Source organism: Polyodon spathula, chromosome 11 (assembly GCF_017654505.1).
Source record: "Polyodon spathula isolate WHYD16114869_AA chromosome 11, ASM1765450v1, whole genome shotgun sequence".
Lineage (NCBI taxonomy): Eukaryota > Metazoa > Chordata > Actinopteri > Acipenseriformes > Polyodontidae > Polyodon > Polyodon spathula.
Window position 1 is genome coordinate 42,462,105 of NC_054544.1, and position 12,323 is coordinate 42,474,427.

A 12,323-nucleotide genomic window follows, 5' to 3' on the forward strand; every position below is an offset into this window, starting at 1 on the left:
TGGCCTAGGTCTACACAGATGTTACACTTACTGTTGGATTGATCGCAGACACTGTTGTCCAGAAACAAATTCGACACCTCTTGGGACATCTTTGCCATCTCGATTGCCAGATTCAGGTCTTCAATCCACTTCCCCATCTCCACCTTGGAACTGTAGGGAGCAAGGAAACAAAACAGGGTTACAATCGTCGACTGGCCAGTAACTAACAGTGAAGGAGTTCACCTTGAAACTAAAATTACAAGAAGATTAAATTTAGGAATCTCAACAAATTGGCACCTACAATATTTCCAAAGGTACTTTAAATTTATCTGACCTGCCAGGTGGCTTGTGCCTTACCTTGCAGCTACAACGATTGTCCTTTGGGCAGAGTAGATGGTAAAACAGTGAGGGACAGACAACTCGTTCTCATTCTCCTCAATCTGAAAGCAATTGAAAAACCAATTAGAGCCAAGAACAGACTTCTACACAGAATGAAGACCCTTGCATTGCACAGGAGACTATGACCAGTGCACAAAGCATGGGATGGTGCGCACAACCGAGGTTGTGGTAGGATAAATAGACTTTGCCCAATCCAAAAGTGAAGACTGGGAAACTAAATGAACGGGCCGTACCAGTTAATGTAGTGATGCTAAGCCATTTAACAGAAAATCAGATCCACAAAAAGCAAACTTTACAATCATTTTCAAAGATGTTTTCTCAATCGAAGCACTAAACACTAGCCTTCTGTAAATGAATGTTAGGAATATTAGAGCACTACAGAATAGTTTTACAAGACCACGTTACCGTTGCTATGTCCCGTGTTTTTCATATCTATGGAGCATTGAGTCAAAATTAAATCTTTTTTTTTCAATTCACAAATTAATTAGTCAATTCATAAATTAATTTGTCATTAAATTACTCAGTTAATTTCAAAATCAATTAGTTGCATAAGTCATTTACTGTTTGCCAATTGATCTTTCAATTTCATTTGGCAAACAAAGACTTTAAAGGTTGTCAATCACTTGAGGGGGCTGGCTTTGTCCTCACAAAGTGACCAATCAATCATATGAGGGGCGTGTTCAATCGACTGTGCTGTAATTGTGAAGCAAGACGTTGTGGGGACAATTGGCCAATAGGGGAGAAGGGGTGGTTCACTCCGTCCAAATTACTATTGCATTCTAAAATCAGTACTCTGGGGAAACCAGGGGTGTGCAGTGTAACCAACTTAGCGATTTTGTCACTAGATACAGCGACTTTTGGGTTTCCCTAGCGACAAAAACATTGTCAAAGCGACTAGCGACAAACCTACAGAGTTTAACTGCCAACGACAGGGATTTTCAGAGAAAGAAGTCGCCAAATTGTAACATCTCAACCAGAGTTGCAAACTGATACCAGAATTTACAGACACATTAAGCCAGGTCAGGTCTTTTAACTCGCCTCTCTAACCAGAAATTAATTGATTTTATTGAGCATGTAACATTAGTGTAAATTGCATGAGTTGTCGCTAAAGGAATGTAATTGTTTTGCTAACTATTACTAAAAGCACACAAATGCCTGGGGGCAGGAATTGTGAGGATCGTTTCCATCAATCAGACCAAAACAGCTTGCTGATTTGCTGTATTTGTCCGATTGAGGCGGGACTATGCGAAGCAGAAATACGTACTTCATTAATAGAAACTTAACCCCAAGGTTAAACAAGAAAGAGTGTGGGTGAGTGCAGAATTCTCTATAAACCACGGGATTGCACTATTTTGATACAAATTGTTTATCATATAACATTTAAAGCAGTATGATTTTAATGCATGTTATGATGCTCTCTGGATAGAAATGCCACCTCAATTAAACAACTGAACACATTTATTGAAAACGCTCAAGCAGTTCACACCCACTTGTTGATTTAACATCAATTAATTTGTGGTTTATTGGCGAGGTAAAAAACTTGACCTGGCTTAGTGTCCATAAATGCTGAAGCCAGTTTACAACCCTGATCATAACATAAGTCACATGCAGCTCAATACACCACGCTTCTCTCGTCCTGAAGTAGTACAGTGGTGGTGTTTTTCACATAGGGCAGATCTCCGCAGTTCTGCACAGATTTGCAGAGTTCGACAGAATCACGTAGATGCACGTTATTCAAGGGCTGCAGCGTGACGTCACTCAGTTGCACCCACAGAAATCTGTGTAGATCCTGCACAGACCAGCGCAGCTTTGAGAAGTTGCTGCGGAACTGGTTGCTGCTATGAATCAAAGAGATCACGAGTGACCTGCTAATCATAATGCAAATAACTACAACTGCTGCCACCTTGTTAGCGGAAATGAACAACATCAAGTATTTAAACAATGTACTAACTCAATAAGGGATATATAATATTACAATAAAATCAATTACATCAAACTAATTGTATAGGTAGATACAGTGGCTCTCAAGTATTCACCCCCCCCACCCCCCTTGGACTTTTCCACATTTTATTGTGTTACAACATGGAATCAAAAAATTGATTTAATTAGGAGTTTTTGCCACTGATCAACACAAAAAAAAAAAGTCAAGGTGAAAAATAAAATCTACAAATTGTTCTAAATTAATTACAAATACAAAACAGAAAATAATTGATTGCATAAGTATTCACCCCCTTGAGTCAATATTTGGTAGAGTCACCTTTGGCAGCAATTACAACCATGAGTCTATTTGGATAAGTCTCTACCAGCTTTGCACATTGGACACTGCAATTTTTGCCCATTCTTCTTTGCAAAATTGTTCAAGCTCGTCTAGTTAAATGGGGACCTTTGGTGAACAGCAATTTTCAAATCTTTCCACATATTCTCAATTTGATTGAGGTCCGGACTTTGACTGGGCCACTCCAGGACATTGACCTTTTTGTTTTTAAGTCACTCCAGTGTGGCTTTGGCTGTATGTTTGGGGTCATTGTCCTGCTGGAAGATGAATCTTCTCCCAAGTCCCAGGTCTCTTGCAGACTTCAGCAGGTTTTCCTTCAGGATTTCTCTGTACTTTGCTGCATCCATTTTGCCCTCTATCTTCACAAGCTTTCCACGCCCTGACGCAGAGAAGCATCCCCACAGCATGATGCTGCCACCACCATGCTTCACGGTAGGGATGGTGTTCTCAGGATGATGTGCAGTGTTAGGCTTGCGCCAAACATAGCGCTTAGCGTGGAGGTCAAAAAGCTCTATTTTGGTCTCATCAGACCATAGAATCTTCTTCCACTCTCAGTCTCAGAGTCTCCCACATGCCTTCTGGCCGAGATTTGATGAGAGTTTTTGCAACAATGGCTTTCTTTTTGCCACTCTCCCACCCTCTTGGTGGCCTCCCTGACTAGTGCCCTTCTCGCCCGGATACTCAGTTTTTGAGGACGGCCTGTTCTAGACAGATTCACGGTTGTGCCATATTCTCTCCATTTCTTAATAATGGACTTTAGATATTCAATGCCTTAGAAATGTTCTTATATCCTACCCGATTGGTGCATTTGAAGAACCTTATTCCGGATTTGCTTTGAATATTCCTTTGTCTTCATGATGTAGTTTTTACTAGGAAATGTACTAACCAACTGTGGGACCTCCAAGAGACAGGTGTATTTAACCTGAAATCATGTGAAACACCTTAATTGCACACAGGTGGACTCCACTCAACTAATTATGTGACTTCTAAAGACAATTGGTTGCACCAGAGCTTATTTAGGTGTGTCATAGCAAAGGGGGTGAATACTTATGCAATCAATTATTTTCTGTTTTATGTTTGTAATTTAGAACAAATTTGTAGATTTTATTTTTCACTTTGATATTATGGACTTTTTTCGTCACCGTTTTTTTGCAATTAATTTAGTAAACCTAGGTACACATGTAAGTGTATTTTACACGCTTTTCAGTGGTCCACCCCCCCCCCACTTTTTGAAAACTCTGAGATATTAGGTCTAAGTTTATAATACGTGTGTGTGTGTGTGTGTGTGTGTGTGTGTGTGTGTGTGTATATATATATATATATATATATATATATGTCTATACATAGTCTTGTGACTGGGGGTTGGGTAGTGTATTGTATTGTACTTTAACACCTGTAAACCGTGCTGGATAAGAGCATCTGCCAAATACATACAAATAATATTGTTTGAGAAGAGACAGACCTCATCCACATAACAAGCACACTTGAAAAAGAATCTGAGCAGGCATGAATATCATTGGATCATCATAGCACCAGAAGGATAAACCCAATGAGAATCAACACTTCCCTCCCAAAGGTCTTTATAATTATTTGAAAAATAATTGTTTTTCAATGTTCGTCATGAAAAGTGGAAATGGAAAAAAAATTGATTAGTCCGAATGAACCTCCCCGCCTCCTCCTCTGTTGGCTAATCGTCCCCACAATGAGTTCTGCTTCACAATTGCAGCACAGTTCATTGAACCTACCCTTCGTACGATGGATTGGTCACTTCGTGGGGACAAAACCCTCCCCCTCAAGTGATTGACAACCTTTAAAAGAAGTCTTCGTTTGCCAAATGAAATTGAAAGAGCATTTACCAAATTAAACTAAACGATCAATTGGCAAACAATAAATGACTTATGCAACTAATTAATAGATTTTGAAATTGATTTATGAATTGACTAATTTATAAAGATTTAATTCCGACTCTTATAATGCTCCATACATGTCAGTGTATACGTATATTTTTAAACACATCATGGTTTTCTGTTCCCACATGCCACTCATTTCAAAATCAAAGCATTGATGCAGTAGGGAGCATGAAGTGGCTACACTGCTATGTTTAGAGGAAACATGACTGTTCTTGAGTAAAAACGTGAAAAAGCAATTCCCATGATGTGTAAATAAAAAAATAAACAAATAATGCATTTCTTGAAAAAACTGTAGGGGGTTCTGTAGCACTAGTCCTTTTCTTTTTTTGCTAAATATAAAACAAGGGAAAAGTGTCCAGGGAAATAGATTTAAGCCTGTGGCTATATTTGCATGTCTATTATAAATAAAGTTTGCACTTCCTCTTCTCTCCTTAGGCATAAGCAGAAAGGTCACAACACTGCCAAATACCATTCTGTTACTGCAGCAGCATCTGAGGAGAATTACAGCACACATTGTTTACAGGTGAGTTCCAGAGCAGTTTCTAAGGGGCAAATGGATGTTCTACAGTTGCTACAGTGAGAAGCTACACACAGCTCTATTGGTGACCCTTGCGGAGGTTGGTTGGTGCTACTGGGTTTGGGGCTGAACCCCTCAGGTTACTTACCGGCGCATCCAGAACAATGAGCTGCAGAAGGGGAGTGAAATACAGTCGCTTGTTACATCTTGATACTCGCAAGGTGCTGCAGCATATGGACGGTTACCAAGGATCCAATAGCCCCAGACTTCAAACTCAAACACAACTACGTGGCTTTTAAGACACACATACCACTAGCTACATTTTCTTTTAGTTCTATTTAGAGTTGAAGTTTACATACATTTGAGATTTGTGCGAGTAGTATTCCCAGAGGCATAAAGTAAGGGGACTGGTAACTGCAATTACGTGATCCGTAAATACAAAGTAACATATAATTACTGATATGGCCAGAGGTTGAAACAATGTGAAAAGGTTGCATTTTACTGGATACCTGTAATGCTTATAGAACCTTAAAGACTGATTCAATAGATCAGAGATACTCACAATCATGCCGTGTAGAGGAAGCTGCCCATGCACTTTAAACTGGTTGCTGGCTGTGACACCCTTACTCGTGTACAGGAGCATGTCTGAAAACTAAGACACACATAATCAGCATGGGACCCAGACTGCAAACTATCTCTGTATGCCAAGCAGCAAAGCACTTGCAGGGCACACTGTCTGCAGTAATAATTAATACATTGTTTAAGCAAATACAAACACATTTTTAAAGTTCAAGTGTAAAATAATTCCGCCGATGCATTTAAATGAGTTTCAGTGAGAAATGTACCTTTACACATTACACAGAACGTGTCATCAGGAAAGCTCTGTTGGTCAGATGCTGTTCTATTTTAATGATTGCCATAACACTCTATGGTTCATTTGCATTGTCAGTCACCTTAAATGTAGGCTTACAGCACCACACCGTTCAAGCATTGCTCTGTGTCTGAGCAAAGTAATATCCTTATCCATTATAAACATTTCACTAAAAAGGAAAAAAATCTCAATCCATATCAGTATCACAGGTGAAGCAAGATTTAGTTTTGTATAAGCTTTAACACATAACACTGTAACAATTATTTTTTTTTTTTTTGTTCCTGGGTAGTAAGTGTTATTTCCTAATTGCTTATGCCTCAAAAGTATAGAAAATGGATATTATTCCCCACAAACTTTGCTTTTGTGACCAGGGCAGTGATATTTCAAAATGTCACTATTTCCAATGGGAAAACGGGCAAATGTGTCTTTTCGTTCACATAAAGTCAGAAAAAAACAACATATGAATCCAAATTAACATTTATGCTAAAGTAATACAAAAATGACAACAAAAGATTTAGAAGTGAGTAGTTTTTCAAGATTTACGATTATACTGTAAATACAGTATAATGTATTCTCATCAGTCTCCTTCATGCTCGGTCATCCAGTTTGGCGGGACAGCCTGATCTAAGCAGGGTCTTGGTGGTGCCATACACCTTCCACTTCTTAATAATCGTCTTGACTGTGATCCAAGGTATATTCAAGACCTTTGAAATTTTTTTATACCCATCCCCTGATCTGTGCCTTTCAACAACTTTGTCCCAGAGTTCTTTTGAAAGCACCTTGGTGCTCATGGTTGAGTCTTTGCTTTGAAATGCACAGAGGGAACCTACAGGAACTGCAGAATTTATCCTGAAATCATCTGAATCACTACAATTTAAACACAGATGGAGGCCACTTAACTTGGTTTGTGATTTTGAAGGAGATTTTCTACAAATTTCTAGAATATTTTTTCACTTGGAAGTTGTGGGGTAGGATGTGTAGATAAATGAAAAAAAAAAAAACACTATTTTAATGACAGGCTATAAGGCAACAAAAAGGTGAAAAACTTGAAAGGGGGTGTAATATATATTTATTTATTTATTTATTTATATATATATATATATATATATATATATATATATATATATATATATATAATCACACACACACACACACAGCTCTGGAAAAAATTAAGAGACCACTGCAAAATTATCAGTTTCTCTGGTTTTACTATTTATAGATGTGTGTTTGGGTAAAATTAACATTTTTGTTTTATTCTAGAAACTACTGACAACATTTTTCCCAAATTCCAAATAAAAATATTGTCATTTAGAGCATTTATTTGCAGAAAATGACAACTGGTCAAAATAACAAAAAAGATGCAGTGTTGTCAGACCTCGAATAATGCAAAGAAAGTAAGTTCAGATTCATTTTTAAACACCACAATACTAATGTTTTAACTTAGGAAGAGTTCAGAAATCAATATTTGGTGGAATTACCCTGATTTTCAAGCACAGCTTTCATGCATCTTGGCATGCTCTCCACCAGTCTTTCACATTGATGTTGGGTGACTTTATGCCACTCCTGGTGCAAAAATTCAAGCAGCTCTGCTTTGTTTGATGGCTTGTGACCATCCATCTTCCTCTTGATCACATTCCAGAGGTTTTCAATGTGGTTCAGGTCTGGAGATTGGGCTGGCAATGACAGGGTCTTGATCTGGTGGTCCTCCATCCACACCTTGATTGACCTGGCTGTGTGGCATGGAGCATTGTCCTGCTGGAAAAAACAATCCTCAGAGTTGGGGAACAGTGTCAGAGCAGAAGGAAGCAAGTTTTCTTCCAGGACAACCTTGTACTTGGCTTGATTCATGCCAAAGCTGCCCGATTCCAGGCTCGCTGAAGCACCCCCAGATCATCATCGATCCTCCACCACATTTCACAGTGGGTGCGAGGCACTGTGGCTTGTAGTCCTCTCCAGTTCTCCGTCTAACCGTTAGATGACAGGTGCTCAGCAAAGCTGAAAATTGGACTAATCTGGGGGTGCTTCAGCAAGGCTGGAATCGGGCAGATTTGTCTGTGAAAGGCGCATGAATCAAGCCAAGTATAAGGTTGTCCTGGAAGAAAACTTGCTTCCTTCTGCTCTGACAATGTTCCCCAACTCTGAGGATTGGTTTTTCCAGCAGGACAATGCTCCATGCCACACAGCCAGGTCAATCAAGGTGTGGATGGAGGACCACCAGATCAAGACCCTGTCATTGCCAGCCCAATCTCCAGACCTGAACCACATTGAAAACCTCTGGAATGTGATCAAGAGGAAGATGGATGGTCACAAGCCATCAAACAAAGCAGAGCTGCTTGAATTTTTGCGCCAGGAGTGGCATAAAGTCACCCAACATCAATGTAAAAGACTGGTGGAGAGCATGCCAAGACGCATGAAAGCTGTGCTTGAAAATCAGGGTTATTCCACCAAATATTCATTTCTGAACTCTTCCAAAGTTAAAACATTAGTATTGTACTTATTTTCTTTGCATTATTCGAGGTCTGACAACACTGCATCTTTTTTGTTATTTTGACCAGTTGTCATTTTCTGCAAATAAATGCTCTAAATGACAATATTTTTATTTGGACTTTGGGAGAAATGTTGTCAGTAGTTTATAGAATAAAACAAAAATGTTCATGTTACCCAAACACATATCTATAAATAGTAAAACCAGAGAAATTTTCCAGAGCTGTATATATAGTGTAACACAGCAGAGGGGATTAATATCCTGCAGAAAACACATGCAAATGTCTTGTTTAATTATTTCATTGTTAATTATCCCCTGTACTTGGCTATCATTGTAAATTAGAGCTAGGTGCAGGGTATTTAAGGAGAACAGTCAGCCTGCTCGTGACTGTTGAGTAGGAGGCAGAAGGTGTGCTCTGCTTCCGAGCAGTCAGTACAACAGTAAGTGCTGTGTGAAAATGTTTGTTTTGACAGGTAAACTGCTTAGCCGTCCTGTGTCTTAGTCAGGGACCTGGTTAAAGTTTAGTTAGTGCTCGAAATGAGCTAGGTGTTTATTTCATTGGTTTATTTTTGTGTATTAAAAATTTTATCGCATTCGTAAAATTTTTAGGTAAGACACACGGCCCATTTTAAATGGGGCCCGTTTACTTACTGATTACTCACTGACCGGTTCAATATATATATATATTTTATATATATTTATATTTAGATAATATATATATATATATATATATTATATAATAGTAAGCAGGCACTCTCAGGTTCTCTTGGTCGCACAGTTTGCTTAGGCCCTGCCAATACCACCCACGCACTACACCGTGCCTCCATGCACCATACCACATTTTGCACTGTACTGTGCAACGTACCACACCGTAGATATCGTGCTTTCGCACCGCACCATGCTTCCGTACTGTATCCTGCCTCTGACTCTCAAGAATGTGAGAGCTGCTTCAACGCGCTCTCAGTATTGATACAAGTGGGGTGTGTTCTAAATTTGGTTTCTGACGCGTCAGGTTAATCACATGACTTGTCCAATGCCAGTCATTCTGCAGTTTTTGCAGGACATCTTTGATATGGGCACAACCCCCTCAACTCTGAAGGTTTACTTGGCAGCCATTTTGACTTGCCATGTTAAAACTGACTGTGCCCCCAGGGGCTCATTTTTTGGCTGGCCAGTTCTTGAAAGGGACGCGGAGGCTTTGGCCTCCTTTGAAGTGTGGTGCTGCATGCAGTCACAAAACCACCCTTTGAAACTTTGCATTTTACAGCTCTTACATACCTGTCTGTAAAGGCAGCATTTTTACTTGCCATCACCTATGCTAGACGTGCAGGTGAGGTGCAGGCTTTTTCACTGGCAAAAGCTTGTTTGTTTTTTATGGAGTCTAGGACTAAGGTCACACTGTACGAATCTGGCCTTTGTGCCCAAATGCCTATTGACCTTCCATGTCAATCAGGCTGTGGAATTGGAGGCTTTTCATCCTCCACCATTCCAGTCAGATGAGGAGCGTCGGCTCCATATGCTTTATCCAGTTAGGCCACTAGCGTATTACGTTGACAGGACAAAAAGTTGGAAGCAATCTGAGGAACTGTTTATATGTTTTGGAGCTAAAAACCAAGGTCAAGCTCTATCAAAACAGAAACTATCCAATTGGATCGTGGAGAGTGTCAAGATTACAAGCAAGCCAACTTGCCCCCTCCAGAGAAGGTCATAAGTCATTCCACCAGGGGTTTTGCTACCTCTTGGGCTTTGTTTCAGGGGTCATCGCTCTGACATTTGCGATGCAGCGGTGTGGGGCCACTCTTCACACCTTCACAAGGTTTTACAAAGGTTTTTGGATCCTCAGAACCCAGCCTTTGGAACCAGAGTGCTGACAGCTGATTCAGAAGTACATGCATGAGGTCATTATGCATTCTGTGCACTTCACCATGCTTTATAAGTATGGCAAGCCATCAGTCTCGCTAAATTGGCTGTTCTGCAAGTCATGTCTTGCGACAGCTTTGGTATACTTACCCACTACGTAATGGAATACATTTCGTACTTGAAAGGGAACGTTAGGTCATTATCATAATCCTGGTTCCCTAAAATAGAAATGTATCCATTACAATTTTTTGGTCGCTGCATACATTCTATGCAGTAGGCTGAAGAAAATTTATGGCACTGAGCTTTGGTAGAGTGTTCAGTTTAATCGTGCATAATAAGTTAACCCACTGTGTAATGGATACATTTCTATTTCAGGGAACCAGGGTTACGATAATAACTCAACGTTCCAATAATTCAAAAAGAAAAACAATGCAAAGAAACCTTGTACTTTTTGTACCCCCCCCCCCCAACCCCCCAACCACACACACATTATCAACTGTATTGAAAACGTAGTGGAATTACAGCAGCACAAATAACTACAACACGTGACAATTCGCTTTACAAAAGTGAATTAATTTATTTCAAATTTAGAAGCAGGTTTCCAAGATACAGCTTAATTCTTGAAATGTGTAAAATCTTGGTAGGGACGTACTCACCAGGAAGAACATTCTCTGCTGCAGCCCCTTTTTCGTCAGTTTAAAAAGACAGCCCTCCCGGATAAACTCCTGGGGAAAAGAAATACAATAAAAAAGAGAAAAACAGTGATGTATAAAAACAAGAAAAAAATCTACACTTAAGGTTTTGCCTAAAAGGTAGGGAGTTCTCCCAACATGGATCCCAATGATTCAGCATCAACGACATGCTTGCCAGTGAGTCAGCATCAGTGATTTAACCCATTCAAGAGTGCATTCTATTCTATGCCTAAGTGTCACCACTAAAATTTCAAAATGTGTCTTGTGTTAAATACTGGCTCATTTTCTTTTAGGATTTTTAAACTTCAGTCAAGTCCCTTGGGGTCCAGGCTTCATGGATTCACTTAAAATAACATCTGTGTGTGCAGAACTATTAAAAGGGACAGGTACACAATAATTTGAAATGATAACATTGTACCATACATTAATAATGTTTTATTTAATGGGACTAAGAGGCATACTGTGTTTGAACAAAAACCATGTTTTTAAAGATCTGTTGCCATTTTAATATTAGTCAGTTTTAAAGCAGTCACTTACTATCTAAATATGGTACCAGGAATGAAGCCTACAGTAGATATTGTCTTATTAGTCAGCAAACGCAGAATTAGGTTCAACATCACCATATGTTCATTAAGGCCCTATTTAGATTGAGGGCAACATTTTGAACAGTCTAGTTTGTTGGACTCCCCATGTCCTTTCTGCCAAAATCTGCATGAAGTATTACTCCAATAAGAGAACACAGTAATGTGTCTGCACCCCCTTCCCCCTGTGGAAAATGCAGACGCACTCCTCCACTGAAAGAAGGGCTTCCAGATGCCCAGCCGTACCCACCCTGCCAGAGGCGGTGAGGCTCTCGATCCCAATCAAGTCTCTCTGCAGCTCTGTGAGCTTCTGGAAATTCTCCAGCCGGATCAGGCTGCTCTGCAGCTGGGCAGCCATCTCTGCCACCTCCTTCAGGGCATCTAGAAGAAGAGGGAAGTGTTGGGACAGGGCTCTAACCAGCCTGGAATGGCTGCAGCTTTCTGTAAACTCACCTTTGCAGTCACTGTAGTCCTGGTGGTCGGGAGTGTAGTGCTTGCACAGTCTCTCCAGGATGAGCTTGTAGTGCATGAGTCTCTGGATGGGCTTCAGAAGGAAGGTGTTGAGGGGCAGGTAGCAGACCTTCTGCAGCTCAAAGTCTTTGTACACAGTCTCCAGCTTCTTCAGCCGCTTGGTGGCCTTCTCTAGCTCTGTCAGCACCTCATCATGCTTCTGCAGGTAGCTGGTAAACTCCTGTGAGGGAATGCACACAACAGCTTGGCAAACAATCACATGTTCAATGTACAGTGAAACCAG

General features: G+C 40.1%; 1 protein-coding gene across 3 annotated transcripts in view; it reads right to left on the reverse strand.

Annotated features, from left to right (window-relative positions):
- farp2 (FERM, RhoGEF and pleckstrin domain protein 2) overlaps positions 1–12,323 on the reverse strand; it is an 86,436-nt gene that overhangs the window by 13,801 nt on the left and 60,312 nt on the right. For all 3 annotated transcript variants that reach the window (XM_041263655.1, XM_041263656.1, XM_041263654.1), the window contains exons 18-23: positions 12,023–12,260; positions 11,820–11,950; positions 10,953–11,021; positions 5,643–5,732; positions 337–419; positions 32–150 (exon numbers count right to left, since the gene is read on the reverse strand). In XM_041263655.1, the coding sequence (XP_041119589.1) occupies positions 32–150; positions 337–419; positions 5,643–5,732; positions 10,953–11,021; positions 11,820–11,950; positions 12,023–12,260 (730 nt within the window). The remainder of the gene's footprint in view (positions 1–31; positions 151–336; positions 420–5,642; positions 5,733–10,952; positions 11,022–11,819; positions 11,951–12,022; positions 12,261–12,323) is intronic.